Source organism: Ostrea edulis, chromosome 5 (genome assembly GCF_947568905.1).
Source record: "Ostrea edulis chromosome 5, xbOstEdul1.1, whole genome shotgun sequence".
Classification (NCBI taxonomy): Eukaryota; Metazoa; Mollusca; class Bivalvia; order Ostreida; family Ostreidae; genus Ostrea; species Ostrea edulis.
In genome coordinates this window covers 26,081,760-26,101,620 of record NC_079168.1, presented here as the reverse complement: position 1 = coordinate 26,101,620, position 19,861 = coordinate 26,081,760, and the positions used below count along the sequence as shown (strand labels likewise).

Sequence of the window (19,861 nt, the reverse complement as noted above, 5' to 3'; positions counted from 1 at the left end):
TACTAGATATAAATGTTGTCTTTACTGTGTAAGTTACACTAGATATAAGTGTTGTTTTTACTGTGTAAGTTATACTAGATATAAGTGTTGTTTTTACTGTGTAAGTTACACTAGATATAAATGTTGTCTTTACTGTGTAAGTTATACTAGATATAATTGTTGTCTTTACTGTGTAAGTTACACTAGATATAAGTGTTGTCTTTACTGTGTAAGTTACATTAGATATAATTGTTGTTTTTACTGTGTAAGTTACACTAGATAGAATTGTTGTCTTTACTGTGTAAGTTATACTAGATATAAATGTTGTCTTTACTGTGTAAGTTACACTAGATATAAATGTTGTCTTTACTGTGTAAGTTACATTAGATATAGTGTTGTTTTTACTGTGTAAGTTACACTAGATAGAATTGTTGTCTTTACTGTGTAAGTTATACTAGATATAAATGTTGTCTTTACTGTGTAAGTTATACTAGATATAAGTGTTGTCTTTACTGTGTAAGTTACATTAGATATAGTGTTGTCTTTACTGTGTAAGTTACATTAGATATAAGTGTTGTCTTTACTGTGTAAGTTACATTAGATATAGTGTTGTTTTTACTGTGTAAGTTACACTAGATATAAGTGTTGTTTTTACTGTGTAAGTTACACTAGATATAAGTGTTGTTTTTACTGTGTAAGTTACACTAGATATAAATGTTGTCTTTACTGTGTAAGTTACACTAGATATAAGTGTTGTCTTTACTGTGTAAGTTACACTAGATAGAATTGTTGTCTTTACTGTGTAAGTTACATTAGATATAAATGTTGTCTTTACTGTGTAAGTTACATTAGATATAAGTGTTGTTTTTACTGTGTAAGTTACACTAGATATAAGTGTTGTTTTTACTGTGTAAGTTACATTAGATATAGTGTTGTCTTTACTGTGTAAGTTACACTAGATATAAGTGTTGTCTTTACTGTGTAAGTTATACTAGATATAAATGTTGTCTTTACTGTGTAAGTTACATTAGATATAGTGTTGTCTTTACTGTGTAAGTTACACTAGATATAAATGTTGTCTTTACTGTGTAAGTTACACTAGATATAAGTGTTGTCTTTACTGTGTAAGTTACATTAGATATAATTGTTGTTTTTACTGTGTAAGTTACACTAGATATAAGTGTTGTTTTTACTGTGTAAGTTACACTAGATATAAATGTTGTCTTTACTGTGTAAGTTACACTAGATATAAGTGTTGTCTTTACTGTGTAAGTTACACTAGATAGAATTGTTGTCTTTACTGTGTAAGTTACATTAGATATAAATGTTGTCTTTACTGTGTAAGTTATACTAGATATAAATGTTGTCTTTACTGTGTAAGTTACACTAGATATAAGTGTTGTTTTTACTGTGTAAGTTACATTAGATATAGTGTTGTCTTTACTGTGTAAGTTACACTAGATATAAGTGTTGTCTTTACTGTGTAAGTTACATTAGATATAAATGTTGTCTTTACTGTGTAAGTTACATTAGATATAAGTGTTGTCTTTACTGTGTAAGTTATACTAGATATAAGTGTTGTCTTTACTGTGTAAGTTACATTAGATATAAGTGTTGTCTTTACTGTGTAAGTTATACTAGATATAAGTGTTGTCTTTACTGTGTAAGTTACACTAGATATAAGTGTTGTCTTTACTGTGTAAGTTACATTAGATATAAATGTTGTCTTTACTGTGTAAGTTACATTAGATATAAGTGTTGTCTTTACTGTGTAAGTTACATTAGATATAAGTGTTGTCTTTACTGTGTAAGTTATACTAGATATAAGTGTTGTTTTTACTGTGTAAGTTATACTAGATATAAGTGTTGTTTTTACTGTGTAAGTTACATTAGATATAAGTGTTGTCTTTACTGTGTAAGTTACATTAGATATAATTGTTGTTTTTACTGTGTAAGTTACACTAGATATAAGTGTTGTCTTTACTGTGTAAGTTATACTAGATATAAGTGTTGTCTTTACTGTGTAAGTTACATTAGATATAAGTGTTGTCTTTACTGTGTAAGTTACACTAGATATAAGTGTTGTCTTTACTGTGTAAGTTATACTAGATATAAGTGTTGTCTTTACTGTGTAAGTTACACTAGATATAAGTGTTGTCTTTACTGTGTAAGTTACATTAGATATAAATGTTGTCTTTACTGTGTAAGTTACATTAGATATAAGTGTTGTCTTTACTGTGTAAGTTACATTAGATATAAGTGTTGTCTTTACTGTGTAAGTTATACTAGATATAAGTGTTGTTTTTACTGTGTAAGTTATACTAGATATAAGTGTTGTTTTTACTGTGTAAGTTACATTAGATATAAGTGTTGTCTTTACTGTGTAAGTTACATTAGATATAATTGTTGTTTTTACTGTGTAAGTTACACTAGATATAAGTGTTGTCTTTACTGTGTAAGTTACATTAGATATAGTGTTGTTTTTACTGTGTAAGTTACACTAGATATAAGTGTTGTCTTTACTGTGTAAGTTACATTAGATATAAGTGTTGTTTTTACTGTGTAAGTTACATTAGATATAGTGTTGTCTTTACTGTGTAAGTTACATTAGATATAGTGTTGTCTTTACTGTGTAAGTTACATTAGATATAAGTGTTGTCTTTACTGTGTAAGTTACATTAGATATAAGTGTTGTCTTTACTGTGTAAGTTACATTAGATATAGTGTTGTTTTTACTGTGTAAGTTACATTAGATATAAGTGTTGTCTTTACTGTGTAAGTTATACTAGATATAAGTGTTGTTTTTACTGTGTAAGTTACACTAGATATAAGTGTTGTTTTTACTGTGTAAGTTACATTAGATATAGTGTTGTCTTTACTGTGTAAGTTACACTAGATATAAGTGTTGTCTTTACTGTGTAAGTTATACTAGATATAAATGTTGTCTTTACTGTGTAAGTTACATTAGATATAGTGTTGTCTTTACTGTGTAAGTTACACTAGATATAAATGTTGTCTTTACTGTGTAAGTTACACTAGATATAAGTGTTGTCTTTACTGTGTAAGTTACATTAGATATAATTGTTGTTTTTACTGTGTAAGTTACACTAGATATAAGTGTTGTTTTTACTGTGTAAGTTACACTAGATATAAATGTTGTCTTTACTGTGTAAGTTACACTAGATATAAGTGTTGTCTTTACTGTGTAAGTTACACTAGATAGAATTGTTGTCTTTACTGTGTAAGTTACATTAGATATAAATGTTGTCTTTACTGTGTAAGTTATACTAGATATAAATGTTGTCTTTACTGTGTAAGTTACACTAGATATAAGTGTTGTTTTTACTGTGTAAGTTACATTAGATATAGTGTTGTCTTTACTGTGTAAGTTACACTAGATATAAGTGTTGTCTTTACTGTGTAAGTTACATTAGATATAAATGTTGTCTTTACTGTGTAAGTTACATTAGATATAAGTGTTGTCTTTACTGTGTAAGTTATACTAGATATAAGTGTTGTCTTTACTGTGTAAGTTACATTAGATATAAGTGTTGTCTTTACTGTGTAAGTTATACTAGATATAAGTGTTGTCTTTACTGTGTAAGTTACACTAGATATAAGTGTTGTCTTTACTGTGTAAGTTACATTAGATATAAATGTTGTCTTTACTGTGTAAGTTACATTAGATATAAGTGTTGTCTTTACTGTGTAAGTTACATTAGATATAAGTGTTGTCTTTACTGTGTAAGTTATACTAGATATAAGTGTTGTTTTTACTGTGTAAGTTATACTAGATATAAGTGTTGTTTTTACTGTGTAAGTTACATTAGATATAAGTGTTGTCTTTACTGTGTAAGTTACATTAGATATAATTGTTGTTTTTACTGTGTAAGTTACACTAGATATAAGTGTTGTTTTTACTGTGTAAGTTATACTAGATATAAGTGTTGTTTTTACTGTGTAAGTTACACTAGATATAAGTGTTGTTTTTACTGTGTAAGTTACATTAGATATAGTGTTGTCTTTACTGTGTAAGTTATACTAGATATAAATGTTGTCTTTACTGTGTAAGTTACATTAGATATAGTGTTGTCTTTACTGTGTAAGTTACACTAGATATAAATGTTGTCTTTACTGTGTAAGTTACACTAGATATAAGTGTTGTCTTTACTGTGTAAGTTACATTAGATATAATTGTTGTTTTTACTGTGTAAGTTACACTAGATATAAGTGTTGTTTTTACTGTGTAAGTTACACTAGATATAAATGTTGTCTTTACTGTGTAAGTTACACTAGATATAAGTGTTGTCTTTACTGTGTAAGTTACACTAGATAGAATTGTTGTCTTTACTGTGTAAGTTACATTAGATATAAATGTTGTCTTTACTGTGTAAGTTATACTAGATATAAATGTTGTCTTTACTGTGTAAGTTACACTAGATATAAGTGTTGTTTTTACTGTGTAAGTTACATTAGATATAGTGTTGTCTTTACTGTGTAAGTTACACTAGATATAAGTGTTGTCTTTACTGTGTAAGTTACATTAGATATAAATGTTGTCTTTACTGTGTAAGTTACATTAGATATAGTGTTGTCTTTACTGTGTAAGTTATACTAGATATAAGTGTTGTCTTTACTGTGTAAGTTACATTAGATATAGTGTTGTCTTTACTGTGTAAGTTACACTAGATATAAATGTTGTTTTTACTGTGTAAGTTACATTAGATATAGTGTTGTCTTTACTGTGTAAGTTACATTAGATATAGTGTTGTCTTTACTGTGTAAGTTACATTAGATATAGTGTTGTTTTTACTGTGTAAGTTATACTAGATATAAGTGTTGTTTTTACTGTGTAAGTTACACTAGATATAAGTGTTGTTTTTACTGTGTAAGTTACATTAGATATAGTGTTGTCTTTACTGTGTAAGTTATACTAGATATAAGTGTTGTCTTTACTGTGTAAGTTACATTAGATATAAGTGTTGTCTTTACTGTGTAAGTTATACTAGATATAAGTGTTGTTTTTACTGTGTAAGTTATACTAGATATAAGTGTTGTTTTTACTGTGTAAGTTATACTAGATATAAATGTTGTCTTTACTGTGTAAGTTACACTAGATATAAGTGTTGTTTTTACTGTGTAAGTTATACTAGATATAAGTGTTGTTTTTACTGTGTAAGTTACACTAGATATAAATGTTGTCTTTACTGTGTAAGTTATACTAGATATAATTGTTGTCTTTACTGTGTAAGTTACACTAGATATAAGTGTTGTCTTTACTGTGTAAGTTACATTAGATATAATTGTTGTTTTTACTGTGTAAGTTACACTAGATATAAGTGTTGTCTTTACTGTGTAAGTTACATTAGATATAATTGTTGTTTTTACTGTGTAAGTTACACTAGATAGAATTGTTGTCTTTACTGTGTAAGTTATACTAGATATAAATGTTGTCTTTACTGTGTAAGTTACACTAGATATAAATGTTGTCTTTACTGTGTAAGTTACACTAGATATAAATGTTGTCTTTACTGTGTAAGTTACACTAGATAGAATTGTTGTCTTTACTGTGTAAGTTACACTAGATAGAATTGTTGTCTTTACTGTGTAAGTTACACTAGATAGAATTGTTGTCTTTACTGTGTAAGTTACACTAGATAGAATTGTTGTCTTTACTGTGTAAGTTATACTAGATATAAGTGTTGTCTTTACTGTGTAAGTTACACTAGATATAAGTGTTGTCTTTACTGTGTAAGTTACACTAGATAGAATTGTTGTCTTTACTGTGTAAGTTACATTAGATATAAATGTTGTCTTTACTGTGTAAGTTACACTAGATATAAGTGTTGTTTTTACTGTGTAAGTTACACTAGATATAAATGTTGTCTTTACTGTGTAAGTTATACTAGATATAAATGTTGTCTTTACTGTGTAAGTTACATTAGATATAGTGTTGTCTTTACTGTGTAAGTTACACTAGATATAAATGTTGTCTTTACTGTGTAAGTTACACTAGATATAAGTGTTGTCTTTACTGTGCAATTGACAGTCAATTTTGACATTCACCATTTTATCTGCAGCCCCAACCAGAGCATGGAGTGTACACTGTGTTTGTGGAGCTCGGGGAAACAAAAATAGAGGTCAGAAAATAAATGATTAATGTGAACTTTTATTAAGAGCAACCAAGTACAGTAAATTATAGTTACAGCAAATACACTGATAAAGAATTCACTTTTACAATAAAACACAGTTACAGTGAACACATTTATAATGAATTTACACTTACAGTAAAACACAGTTACAGTGAACACATTTATAATGAATTTACACTTACAGTAAAACACTGGTACAGCAAACACATTTAAAATGAATTTACACTTACAGAAAACACAGTTACAGCAAACACACTGATAATGAATTCCCACTTAACAGTAAAACATAATTACAGTGAACACATTTATAATGAACTCACACTTACAGTTAAACACAGTTACAGTGAACATGTTTATAATAAATTCACACTTACAGTAAAACACAGTTACAGTGTACACACCATTAATGAACTCCCACTTACAGTAAAACACACTTAAAGCAAACACATTTATAATGAATTTTTACTTACAGTAAAACACAGTTACAGTGAATACACTTATAATGAATTCCCACGTACAGTAAAACACAGTTACAGCAAACACACTGATAATGAATTCATAATTACAGTAAAACACAGTTACAGTGAACACACTTATAATGAATTTACACTTACAGTAAAACACAGTTACAGTAAACACACTTATAATGAACTCCCACTTTCAGTAAAAACACACTTACAGCAAACACACTGATAATGAATTTACACTTGCAGTAAAACACAGTCACAGTGAACACACTTATAATAATTTTACACTTACAGCAAAGTGATTTTCGTTCCCTGTAGTTTTAAAACATCATGAACTCTATTGATATAAAAAGTATTTTTATAATTAATTAAAATTGTTTGTCCCACCAGCACTTCACTATAAGCTTGTTTAACTGTACCTTGTTCTATGACATTGCTGTAGTGATTTTTTTCATTGTAGCTTTTAAATCCACTTGGAAGTAAAAGTCCAATCCAAAATTTTTTGGACAAAAATAAAAGTGGTGGCATGCATCATATCTGCATAGAGGTAAATTCATTTTGTACTATTAGGTATTGAATAAAGCATTTTGAAAGTTTGAAATACATGTACTCTGTATTAGTAGCCAATGCAATGCTGGACAAATATGTTTTTCAGGTAGATGATATTACAGAAGCCATGAAAGACCTCAAATCAAAGGGTGTTCGGCTTCTGAGTGAGGAAGCCAAAATTGGAGCCCACGGTAAACCTGTTGTGTTTCTTCATCCGAAGGACTGTAATGGTGTATTAGTAGAGCTGGAACAAGTGTGATGTCAAAATGTCAGAAAACCTGTTGTCCTTTTCTCAGTGCTCTCTCAACAGACATTTAACTGACTGCTGCCCAGCAAGTGTTAATTTTATTAGTGCATTGGCTTGTAATGTAATCCTCAATTATATATATGCACTATAATCCTTGGCCAAATATTGCTTCTGAATTTATGATTCTTATCATCCACAGACAGAGCTTGAACATACTTTCATAAAGCTCCTGAAACGATATTTTAAATTCACAAAAGACATATGCTCAATTGAGTTTCTGAACGTTAAAATTTGTAAATACAGTATAACAATGCACAGTGGAAACACTTATAATGAATTCCTGCTTACAACAAAGTGATTTTCATTTCCTATAGTTTTTTAACATATATTATGAACTTATTGGATATAACAAATTGTATGTATGTTTATAATGAATCAGATTTGTTATTCTCCAGTACTTGGCTCTAAGCAAGCTTTTTGTGTGTATACTGTTACTGGTATATTTTATGTCGTCTTTGAATGAGATGTGTTAAAATAAAAAAAAATATGTCTACACAGCTGTTTGCCTTCTCCATCAATCTGGGTTTCCACACCGTTTTCCCTTATGTTGAAGATTTCTCATGTTTTGGATTAAAATTCACTTGAAATTTTCTTTTCAAAAACCATAAAGATATTCTATCACACATCGCTCTCTCTCAGCGGAGCCACAATATGAAATGCATGCTAGATTTACTTAGGAATATATGAATATCTTTGAAGAATCTTTTCATGAACCACATGGGTATAATATTCAATGAGATGCAATGATATGTCAATGTTCCTCATGTGGTGTAGATTCATATTAGTTCATAGCATGACTCCCAGTATAAGCTGTACAGTGAAACCTGACTATTCTGACATACACTGCGAGGCAAATGTTATGTTGGAATACACAGCATGTCAGAATAAACTGTAAAAAAACAATGAAATTGAAATGAAAATAAGGGTGAGCATGCCCAGTGAAACGGATTACAGAGGTGTCAAATTAGACAGGTTCCGCTGTAATTGGGACATGATGTGCTACTTGGGAATCAGATATTGCTAAGGCAAGTGATATGGCCCATTGGTCTTTTGTTGAACATATCTTATTGCATCAAAGTAGAAAGTGACCGGAAACAAGTTGTTATACCTTAAGAGTTCATTCTTTCACAAACACACAACTTAAAGCTGTAGCTTTTTATACGCCCGTCTTAAGACGGGACGTATTATGGTATGGCGTTCATGTTCGTCCGTCTGTTAGCTTTTTCGTGTCCGACCCGTAACTTAAATACTACAAGGCCTAGAATCATCAAACTTTGTCTGTAGATACATCTTGGGTAGAAGGTGTGTCGCACATTAAAACCAGGTCACTGTGAATTTTCATTAAGAAGATATGGCCATATATGGCAAAAACTTGTCCGGCTCATAACTTGAAAACTATTAGACCTAGAATCACCAAAATTGGTCAACTAATGCATCTTAGGTAGAAGGTGTGTTGCATCCTACTTTAAGGTCACTGTGACATTTAATTAAGGTGATATAAAAAAATGTTTTCATGGATACAATCTATACTGTTAACAATATGTGACGGGCGTATCATGTACCGTGGCGGTGCACTTTATTAACTTTTTTTTTTTTTTTTTGCGAAGGAACACAAGATGGATAGAAATGTACAAGTATCCCAATATTTGTAAATGCACCAAAACAAATCTCGCTGTGTTTAAGTATTTATTTATAAAAATATCAACATGTGAAGAAAATGATTTACATGATAATGAATATTCTTTATACAGATGAAAGTTACATATTTTATACAAACGTTTTAACATTATCAATAAGTATTAGTGCTTGGCAGCCAGCCAAACTTCATTATGCCTGTTTACAGAGTAGGGGCCGTCATATCCGGCCGTGTAGAAGTGGTCATCATAATACATACTGATGTTGTTAATTTCATTCTTCAGCTCCGTCACTTTTACCAAGTTTGTCATGTGATTAGTAAAGCCACCGAAAGACCTGGAAGTAAATACATGTACACATTTTAATCAGAATGTTATTCTTTTATATTATTTCTTCAGTAGTAGACTTACGGCATGTATGTTTCATTGTTTGTAATTATCGATAAAAACACTGACACGCAATATTGACATTTCAACTTTACAGAAAAACATAGATCGAAAGAATAAAAATGAAGTTAGATTGATACTTGACTATATTGAACGATTTAAATAGTTTGTGATAAGTGTACATGTATGTAAAACAACTTTGGAAATTGTTAAATACTCATTAAAGGAACAATTTTATGCATTTTAAAAACTAAATTACGCAATCGCACTACGTTCCGATCAAGGAAAGATAACTCATGTTTTCTGATTGGCCTATACCATGATACATGTATTTTGTTACATTTTGTAATTCAAGGAATGAAACTAACATTTTATCGGTTTAAACGATATATCATAAAGCGTGTTTTGTGCAGTTTACACTTTACTATACATAACCGCAAACTATTCTTTTTAGAGAAGTGAACAGGCATAGCTTATATACATGCATCTGGATGTAGGCTATGCCTGTCCGCCTCTGTAAAGAGAATAAACCGCAAACATGCATATACAGTGTATTTTCACTGGTGTAAATTGGAGTAAAAGTACTCGCAATACTAACTTGACGTAGACGTCCTGCGTGGGAAGCATTGTGACGTAGACGGTAGAGTCTGTGGGTGAGGGGGGATAAGGCTGCATGTTATGGGGTATCATGAAATGCATCTCCGTCACGGTCTGTTGGTTGTTCATTCCGATCCCAGGGGTGTATGTGGTCACCACGGGGGCGGTCATCGGGATCTTCATACCTTCAGAAAAGCCACAAGTTATTGCATGTCTAGTATTACTTGCTGTAGGTTTGTAATTTGTGTACATACAGACATAAATCAAAAGTCCATAAAAGGCGAGGCGAGACGAAGGCGAGGCGAGACGAAGGCGAGCCGTTTATGAATTTTAACAACCCAAGAAAGTTCTATAGACAGTCAGTAACAAACTTAATAAGTGTTTTGTTTTGTCTAAGACCAATTTATGAGAAAGAAATATGCTTTAAAATACGTTCCTGAACGCCATGTTGCCATCAATCACGTGACGCCGATAAATATCCAATGACAACGTCATTCTAGTAGTCCGAGGTAGAACAAGGCATGTGTTTTCCCAATTATTATTGGCATACTTTATTTTAATCGCTTAACTATGCACTTACTTGCAGTATTGTTTCCAGAAATATAGTGAAACAGTTTGAAGAACATTTGGGAGTTTTCACGGGAGTCGTAGTTGGTTATGATATTTCGTGTAGCGACCCACTGCGAAGCTTCGTACCTTCTCAGTTCATACCCCTGATGAACACAAAAAGATTTAACATTACATATATATGTCGTTTGAAAGAGAGATATCATTTACAGAAATGAAGATAAATACAATGTGTATTAATTGTAGTAAATTTCATAACTGTTTCCTGGGTTAAACCGTCAAAAATTTGAAAGATTTATTCGTACATGTTTTTCTGTTAGATATCAGAAAACTCTACTGTTTTACATTGAATTCTACCCTGTTCATGCTTACATTAAAGGTGTTTAGCACGCTATAATTTGGGCAGTCCAAATCATGACAGAACGACGGTTTGTTGCTTAGTGTTGCAATGGTAAAAACATGGAGAGATGCGAATACTGCGAGCTGGAGCATCATATTTATCTACAGAGAGAGAAAAAGAATCATGAATGTAAAGACATAATTGAAGTTCCATTAAATGTATTTTTATGTTATTTTTTAAATTGCTTACTCGTGCTTACGTTCAAATTTCTTAAACAAATTAGACGCATGGGCTGATGTACATATTTGGTTTAGTGTTATTGTACTAAGTACATATATAAAATTTCTAAAATTAAAAAAAAAAAGGCGTAATTAAAGGACTTGTAAATTTGCTATGTATGTTTAAAAGTAGTAATATATTAACCCTTCCTATACAACTCTATACAAATTTTACCTGTTTGGGACTTATAATTGATAAATCATTGAAATGAATTACATGCTAGACGGTAAAATGGTATTTATTTTACTTACAAAACATATTTGGTTTTCCTTTTCGTTGTTTTTTTTTTAAATGTTTGTAGCAGGTACTAGTACCGGTAGGCACTAAAATACAATGAAGTTACAGGTTGTTCAAGAACAAGAACAACCTCTCACTATCATTCCAGTGCTACTGTATAAAGCAAAACGAGGTATTGTTTATGCATGTATCATCGAGGGACAAACCCATACTCCATTGTACTAGCTTTAATTAGTAATTTCCTGAATTCAGTTTCATTTAACTACACTTGCTAAAAACAAACTTTTTTTTCTGTCCAAAAAATGATGAAAATAGCCACTGAATTTATGTTTATGATAAAATGAATATATTTCACCGAATGTGATCTTAATTTCTCTTTCTGAAATTATGTCTATATACAATGGGTGACAATTTCATAGTCATTTAGGGAAGGGATACATATCAAACTTTTGAACATCACAGTCCTTAAACTTTAGGAATTTGAAATTTGTACTAAATACTAAATTACATATGCAATGGGATTTTTTATATACAATTTATTTAAATTCTGATTTTCGGGAGGGGGGTGTAGCATGTGTCCTTAACTGCAAAATAAATGAAAGTGATCATAGATTTAAAAAAAAATCTTAAAGTATAATTATTTCTTTAAGAATGAAGACCCTTACCTTTGTTGTTAACTGAGAACCTCCTATAGTCTCCTAGGGTCTACTGTACTTCGTTTTCGATTGAACCGTCCTTATTTATAGAGGAGGTCTAAAACTTTGTTTGATAACGACCAAACGTGGCTAACACGTGCGCCACCGTCTTACAGAAACAAGCGACTGATAAATGCCCCGTTACATCATCATACATCAGGACGCATTCTGTGGACACGGTTCCAAAAATGATTATTTACTATGTACATGTTTGACCGATTACTTGCACTAGTCAAATCCCGCCGAGCAATGCATTGGAGGGGGTGGGGGATATTCTATGTCCTTAAAAGCCTCACAAGCTTATGTAAATTGGATAGGGAATATGAAAGTTTTTGATCACCGGATATTCTATGTCCTTAAGCCTCACAAGCTTATGTAAATTGGATAGGGAATATGAAAGTTTTTGATCACCCCTGAGGTCATGGGCGGTGCGCAGTTATAGCATAATATGTACATTGTATATAGGAATGAAATCGTCAAATTTCTTCACCATAACAACCAGCAGTATACAAATTATCAAATCAATATGCAAATTCCCGTATAATGCCTGTATTAGTGTAGATCCAAGTTTGTTCAAACGATATATTGATTCCCCCGGGATAAGGGCGGGGCCTACGTACATATTGTACAGATCATCTACTGCAATATGTCAAATCAATAATAAACTATCCTCAGGTGCCCATGGTGTAAATTCAAGTTTGTTCAAACCATGATCCCAAAGCCGGGACCTGTTTTTGCCCTTTGACAGGCATTTGTACTGCAATATCGGTGCAAGAAATTTTAGCTTTTTTTATATCAATAATTAATATGCATTTCTTTCAAATATGCACTAATTGTAAGATATCATATTCCTGAGATCACGAAAACAATGTCCTTACTGTGGGGGTGAGGGCGTTGGTTATTATCATTGAAAAAGTCGCCCAAGGCTATTTTATGGCGTACATGTACCGTCAAGTCGACTCTGTATTAATAATACTCGCTGGATGAAAAACTTGTATGCGGGAGAGGACTTCTTAGAATCGTCTAGTTCAATTGTACATAGTCACTGGACGGGAAGTTCTAGGTATCCAAGAGAATGGTCTGATTTTAGATTTGATCTTAATTGACCTTTCGGCTCGAACCTTTGACATTGAAACGTTTATTTGCAAACAGATAACATTTATTTGTCCTTCCAACTGGCCATAGATGATAAGAACGTTGATGATACCAGATATTGTTTCTGATGAATTTTAAAAAGGTTGTTATCTCTGTGAGGTCAAGCTCACATGTGGGGTTACACGTGTATGTAAATTAAGTTTACGCAATTTCATTCTGGTAGAGATATATAAAAATAAAAACCGGCCGTCAATTTCCACACGAGTCGAACACCAGTAAGACCAACATTGAATAAGAAATAAAAAAGGTAGGTGGATGTTTTCTGATCCTGCGAATATAGATTTGTGAGTAAATGGATCTACAGTCTAAGGAACTGGTTCATGGATTGAAAAAAAATAGTTTTCATGTTTTAAGTTAAACATTTAAAGAAAACAAATCATATAAAGACATAGTAAAGTTCATTTTGGTGGAATTTTTTCTCACCCCAAATCATCTCATTCCTTTCTGATATAATTAAAATAGATGAATGATACTTTTCAACTTTGAAATGATTACAAGTTTGTCAAAAGTTACGCTAGGAGCCAACTTATTTATATAGCATGCAGGAAGCAAAAATTCAGGAAACATAATACTAAGATTATAATCGTTTAAATTTGGAATTAATGCAGATGAATGCATAAAATTGTTATATCTTACAGCAAATGACTTCTATGATTCATTTTGACACATTTTAATTCTTTCAAAAAATATGAACAAAATGACCTTTACTATCCCTTCGAGCCTTGTTTATGTCTACAAACAAACTCATGAAATGTCACTGTAGTAATTTAAAGCATCATAGGGAATTTTGCACAGACACAGATTTACAAATGTGATTTTAAATGGCACCTTTTGCTGAAGAATACTTAAAATGTAACACAGTGTATACATCATAACTTATATCGATAACATTATCAGGACTTTGTAAACAATAACATACCCCAGTCTTTGTTTACACAACAAATAATAAACTCTATAACGAGCTTGTGTCACAATGGATAACCTGATTTTTTTGTGAAACCGTTTGCCTTTAAATCATTTCTCATTTCCAGAATGTTTGGTGTGATCGTGAGTTCCTGCATCCTGTCTCTATCTTTGGGGCTTTTAGTCCGAGACCAGCATGCCCATCCCAATCTTCCGGGCTTCTGCAATAATCTAGACTGTCCAAGATTCTCCGTCCTTCAAACATTCAAAGTATTTACTAGTATAAATTTTCTTAAACAGTCTGTAGTATATTATTTATCCAATATCGACAATTTTAAATATTTCTGAAGAGTTCATGATCAATATGAAATGAATAATCATCTCTTTGAAATGTTGATGCACTGCCATTAGAATGCGTTTTATTTGTATGAAGGCTGGGTACGAACTCCGCCAGTATGAGGCATCAAAATGGGTGATGACAAATCTAACGACCATGGTTTTCACAGACGCGGACGATAAAGCAATGTTTGACAAACTGTTCTATTACATATCTGGAAATAATTCTATTCGTAAGTCAATGCATGTATTTATGTTTTTTTTAAACATAAATTGTAAAACTATAGTTTGTGAACCGAAATGACACGCGGATTGAAGCTGCAATAAAATCAATGCCATGGTTGATGCTATGACGAAAATTATTTTTTTCTGTAGATTCCAAAATTCCAATGACGGCCCCAGTTTTACGGGAGGTATTCCACGGTCCCGGACCCACCTGTGAGAGCACGTTCATGACTCACTTCATGATTCCATTTTCCCTCCAATCCAACACACCCGCCCCCACAGATCCGCACGTTTACATCCGCGATCTGCCCGTTATGAAAGTTTTTGTGAGGTAAGTTCTGATACAATATTGAAGGTAGTTCATTCCATAGTAAAAAAAAAAAAAAACCATTGAACAAAGCGTCTAGACATGTGAGGGGACTATACATCAACGGCGGAGCATCCAGACTTCACATTCTAAGTTATTCAGGGTTATGTCCCGTTTATAAGAAGTAAAACTTTTTTCAACATGAAGCTTTGTAAAGTTTGGAATAACCGGATAATGGTACACCGATGTCCGTGTGTTCGTCCACGTGTTCCTTCATATTGTATGTTAGATACAGTGTATATACTGCCCTTGTAAATATTCGACTATTGTTGCGGGTCGCCCACTTTTGTAGTGTTTCTGTACATACAGAGGGTACATAGATCGCCCATTACATACAGAGGGTACATAGATCGCCCATTACATACAGAGGGTACATAGATCGCCCATTGTTTTCACTTTTGTTGTGTTTCTGTACATACAGAGGGTACATTGATCACTTTTGTTGTGTTTCTGTACATACAGAGGGTACATAGATCGCTTTTGTTGTGTTTCTGTACATACAGAGGGTACATTGATCGCCCATTGTTTTCACTTTTGTTGTGTTTCTGTACATACAGAGGGTACATAGATCGCTTTTGTTGTGTTTCTGTACATACAGAGGGTACATTGATCGCCCATTGTTTTCACTTTTGTTGTGTTTCTGTACATACAGAGGGTACATAGATCGCTTTTGTTGTGTTTCTGTACATACAGAGGGTACATAGATCGCCCATTACATACAGAGGGTACATAGATCGCCCATTGTTTTCACTTTTGTTGTGTTTCTGTACATACAGAGGGTACATTGATCACTTTTGTTGTGTTTCTGTACATACAGAGGGTACATAGATCGCTTTTGTTGTGTTTCTGTACATACAGAGGGTACATAGATCGCCCATTGTTTTCACTTTTGTTGTGTTTCTGTACATACAGAGGGTATATAAATCGCTTTTGTTGTGTTTCTGTACATACAGAGGGTACATAGATCGCTTTTGTTGTGTTTCTGTACATACAGAGGGTACATAGATGGCCCATTGTTTTCACTTTTGTTGTGTTTCTGTACATACAGAGGGTATATAAATCGCTTTTGTTGTGTTTCTGTACATACAGAGGGTACATTGATCACTTTTGTTGTGTTTCTGTACATACAGAGGGTACATAGATCGCTTTTGTTGTGTTTCTGTACATACAGAGGGTACATAGATCGCTTTTGTTGTGTTTCTGTACATACAGAGGGTACATTGATCGCCCATTGTTTTCACTTTTGTTGTGTTTCTGTACATACAGAGGGTACATAGATCGCCCATTGTTTTCACTTTTGTTGTGTTTCTGTACATACAGAGGGTACATAGATGGCCCATTGTTTTCACTTTTGTTGTGTTTCTGTACATACAGAGGGTATATAAATCGCTTTTGTTGTGTTTCTGTACATACAGAGGGTACATAGATCGCCCATTGTTTTCACTTTTGTTGTGTTTCTGTACATACAGAGGGTACATAGATCGCCCATTGTTTTCACTTTTGTTGTGTTTCTGTACATACAGAGGGTACATTGATCACTTTTGTTGTGTTTCTGTACATACAGAGGGTACATTGATCACTTTTGTTGTGTTTCTGTACATACAGAGGGTACATAGATCGCTTTTGTTGTGTTTCTGTACATACAGAGGGTACATAGATCGCCCATTGTTTTCACTTTTGTTGTGTTTCTGTACATACAGAGGGTACATAGATCGCCCATTGTTTTCACTTTTGTTGTGTTTCTGTACATACAGAGGGTACATAGATCGCCCATTGTTTTCAAGTAGGACATTGTCATGGTGGGAATTGTAGACGAACACACAAGTGTATTGTTGAAGTTTGTCTGTCAATTGGGGGGGGGGGGTACCTATAACTAACATGAGAAACCACGATCATTTCTGCCTACTGGGCTAAGTAAATCATAACGAATCCCACACGGGTAGAATATCACGCCCATATATTAACTCCCTAACACGGAATTCTGTTACAAGACAAGTTCCAGCTACTTTCATATCTATCAAAGTACTACGTATTGTTGCTATAGTTACTGTATCTCGGCCCCAAAATAGCAAAGGGATGATAAAAAAAAAAGTGGTTTTATAAAAGAACGTGGTGTTTCCCCCCGAAATACTCATGTACCACTTTGATTGTGCCATCTTTTTCAATAGGAAGTAAATTCGAAGCAAACCCTTTACTGAAAGTGCTAATTTCCTTGCGTGGTCTCCCAAAATAGGGAGTCGGAGTAAATAATGATGCTACACACACAAAACACGTGCATACATGTAGCAGCGTGTATTAATGACACATATCATGGTCCTTAATTATACTTTCATATGATGAGAAATTTTATTCCGAACTTTGTTTAGAGGCAAAGATAGGCATAATCGTTCCCAGTTCTTTTTAAAAAGTCACGAATAATGCACCCTTCACTTCGTGGTCGATGTGCTGACATACAAAGTAATTGCTAATATGTACATGGGACAGCCGCGGCGGTCTAGATGTAGAGCGTTCGCCCCGCTTGCGGAAGGTCGGGGTTCGAATCCCAGCCACAACAAGCTCTTCACCGGACTTGGTTACATCTCCATATGAGTGAAAGTTTCTTATTACAAGATACAATCAATCATGTACATGGATGTACATTTAAGAAATAAATCTATATTTTGAAACTACATGAGGGCATGGGCTGCGACACTATACGCCAACATACTTCATGAAGCGCTTTAGCAAGGTGAAGATAACGAACAGTGATCAATCTCATAACTCCTATAAAGGTGAAGATAACGAACAGTGATCAATCTCATAACTCCTATAAAGGTGAAGATAACGAACAGTGATCAATCTCATAACTCCTATAGAGGTGAAGATAACGAACAGTGATCAATCTCATAACTCCTATAGAGGTGAAGATAACAAACAGTGATCAATCTCATAACTCCTATAAAGGTGAAGAAAACGAACAGTGATCAATCTCATAACTCCTATAGAGGTGAAGATATCGAACAGTGATCAATCTCATAACTCCTATAAAGGTGAAGATAACGAACAGTGATCGATCTCATAACGCCTATAAGCAATTCATGTTTTTATTTGAATACATTTCTGTCTGGGTTCCCAAGGCGTTAAAATAGTGGTACTATATTTTTCAAGATTCATACACATATCAATCACAATATTCGTGAGGAAAATGACTATCATTTGAATTGGTAAAGATATTGACGTTAAAAACATTGGAAATATACTTATAAAACATCTCTCAAAATATTTAGGACGTTTGGTGGACGACCGGCAGCAGAGGATTATATGAACGAACTTCAAACTTTGGCGGATCAGATTGGTACAAGTGCGAGATACGAGAGCGCTTACTACTTCTTCGCTGGCTATGACAGCCCCTACAAGGTGTCGAACCGCCACAACGAGGTGTGGTTGAAGGCCTTGTGATAAACACAGCTCACAGAAACGTATTTGTTATCGAGGATTATCAAGTTTTATACTGTTTATTATGGTTGTATTTTTACAGGTTTTATACAATAAATTTTATATTTAACATGACATGATATTCTGTTAATGTTTAGAGGTCCTTTGTCTGTGGCTCCAATCGGGGCCAAACATGGTAACCGGGAGTGGGAGACAACCCCAGCCACACAAGTCTAAAATGTATTACTAGCTCTTTGTATGAATACGTGTGACCTCTGAAATATGCTGGGAAGTCGAGTATTTTGATTAAATCACAGATGGTGTTTTTAAAACGTGCGCTCATGAAGAACTTTGTGTGTTTTTGGTTATATGTACGAAATTAGTTAAGTCTACAGACATCTTTTAATCAACATTTATAAGCCCTCACCACCACTACCACCACCAAATATTCTATCGGAAACATTTATTTACTTGTAAACACTATCGTGGCGAGAAAATAATTAACACAAATAAATCATTTGACGTTTTCTGTCACAAGCAGGTGCCTTTTGTCTTAATTGATACATGTAGTTTTGCTTGTGTGTGATGGTACAAGGTGGTAAATGGTATTTGGATTAGGCCTAACATGTTTGTATTATGATATTACATGTAAGTAGTCTCTAGAAAAACACAAAAGCCGGAAATTAATACATTTTTTTTCTTTCTAGACGTCATTCGGGCACTTCCTTTCACGTGTACATACACACTATCAACAATGAATCAAATGTTTATTTTTAATCATTAATATAATTTCTTTTTTCTTCTTGCAAAAGCGTGTTCAGGTTTACAATTATGGGAAATTTTCAAACAGTTCGAAATAAATAAATTTCACTCTTGAAAATTAATGAGGGTAGGAACAGCGCTAGCAACGCTTCGCGCCAGCCTACTCTTCCTGAAGCAGGAGTAAAGCGTCAAAGTTCATACCCTGATGTATTTTCAAAACTAAAATTAATTTCTAAATTTTCACTTCTGTCGGAGATCTCTCAGCCATTTTAAGAGTCGTACTATATTTACCAAGATCGATACGTAGATTCATGAGGAAATGGCTATCATTTCAACTGGTAAAGATATCATTAGAAATATAAATATTGGACTTTTACAAGATAATTATCTTGAAGTTAAAAGACAAATACGGATTAAGCAGCTTAAACAGGCTACATACTATCCTGATATATCTATCAACGACTAAACAATCATAAGTATTCTTTTCGAATGAATCCTCTTTATAAAAG

At 33.0% G+C, this 19,861-nt stretch overlaps 3 protein-coding genes across 4 annotated transcripts in view; 2 read left to right on the top strand and 1 right to left on the bottom strand.

Annotated features, from left to right (window-relative positions):
• LOC125650369 (methylmalonyl-CoA epimerase, mitochondrial) overlaps positions 1 to 7,947 on the top strand; it is a 13,595-nt gene extending 5,648 nt beyond the window's left edge. The window contains exons 4-6 of the mRNA XM_048878606.2: positions 6,060 to 6,119; positions 7,059 to 7,145; positions 7,254 to 7,947. Of these exons, the coding sequence (XP_048734563.1) occupies positions 6,060 to 6,119; positions 7,059 to 7,145; positions 7,254 to 7,406 (300 nt within the window). The 3' untranslated portion in view covers positions 7,407 to 7,947. The remainder of the gene's footprint in view (positions 1 to 6,059; positions 6,120 to 7,058; positions 7,146 to 7,253) is intronic.
• Positions 7,948 to 9,091: 1,144 nt separating this feature from the next.
• LOC125649527 (polypeptide N-acetylgalactosaminyltransferase 1-like) overlaps positions 9,092 to 19,861 on the bottom strand; it is a 53,227-nt gene continuing 42,457 nt past the window's right edge. Inside the window, exons 14-16 of the mRNA XM_048877101.2 lie at positions 10,653 to 10,785; positions 10,074 to 10,257; positions 9,092 to 9,425 (exon numbers count right to left, since the gene is read on the bottom strand). Of these exons, the coding sequence (XP_048733058.2) occupies positions 9,254 to 9,425; positions 10,074 to 10,257; positions 10,653 to 10,785 (489 nt within the window). The 3' untranslated portion in view covers positions 9,092 to 9,253. The remainder of the gene's footprint in view (positions 9,426 to 10,073; positions 10,258 to 10,652; positions 10,786 to 19,861) is intronic.
• Positions 13,534 to 18,725, top strand: LOC125649526 (heme-binding protein 2-like). Of its 2 annotated transcripts, XM_048877099.2 has the most exons (5): positions 13,534 to 13,592; positions 14,377 to 14,518; positions 14,682 to 14,817; positions 14,960 to 15,140; positions 18,443 to 18,725. In XM_048877099.2, exons 2-5 carry the CDS (start codon positions 14,378 to 14,380, stop codon positions 18,612 to 18,614), a joined length of 630 nt encoding a protein of 209 aa, XP_048733056.2. In that variant the 5' UTR covers positions 13,534 to 13,592; position 14,377; the 3' UTR covers positions 18,615 to 18,725. The 2 variants fall into 2 exon arrangements, with proteins under 2 accessions (XP_048733056.2, XP_048733057.2); XM_048877100.2 differs by lacking the exon at positions 13,534 to 13,592 and having other exon boundaries at positions 14,250 to 14,518.

Coding starts and splice junctions, on each gene's coding strand:
- LOC125649526 (XM_048877099.2), top strand. CDS start 14,378: ATGTTTGGTGTGATCGTGAGTTCCTGCATCCTGTCTCTATCTTTGGGG. Junction 14,519..14,681: donor CCGTCCTTCAAACATTCAAA/GTATTTACTAGT, acceptor ATTTGTATGAAG/GCTGGGTACGAACTCCGCCA. Junction 14,818..14,959: donor ATCTGGAAATAATTCTATTC/GTAAGTCAATGC, acceptor TTTTTTCTGTAG/ATTCCAAAATTCCAATGACG.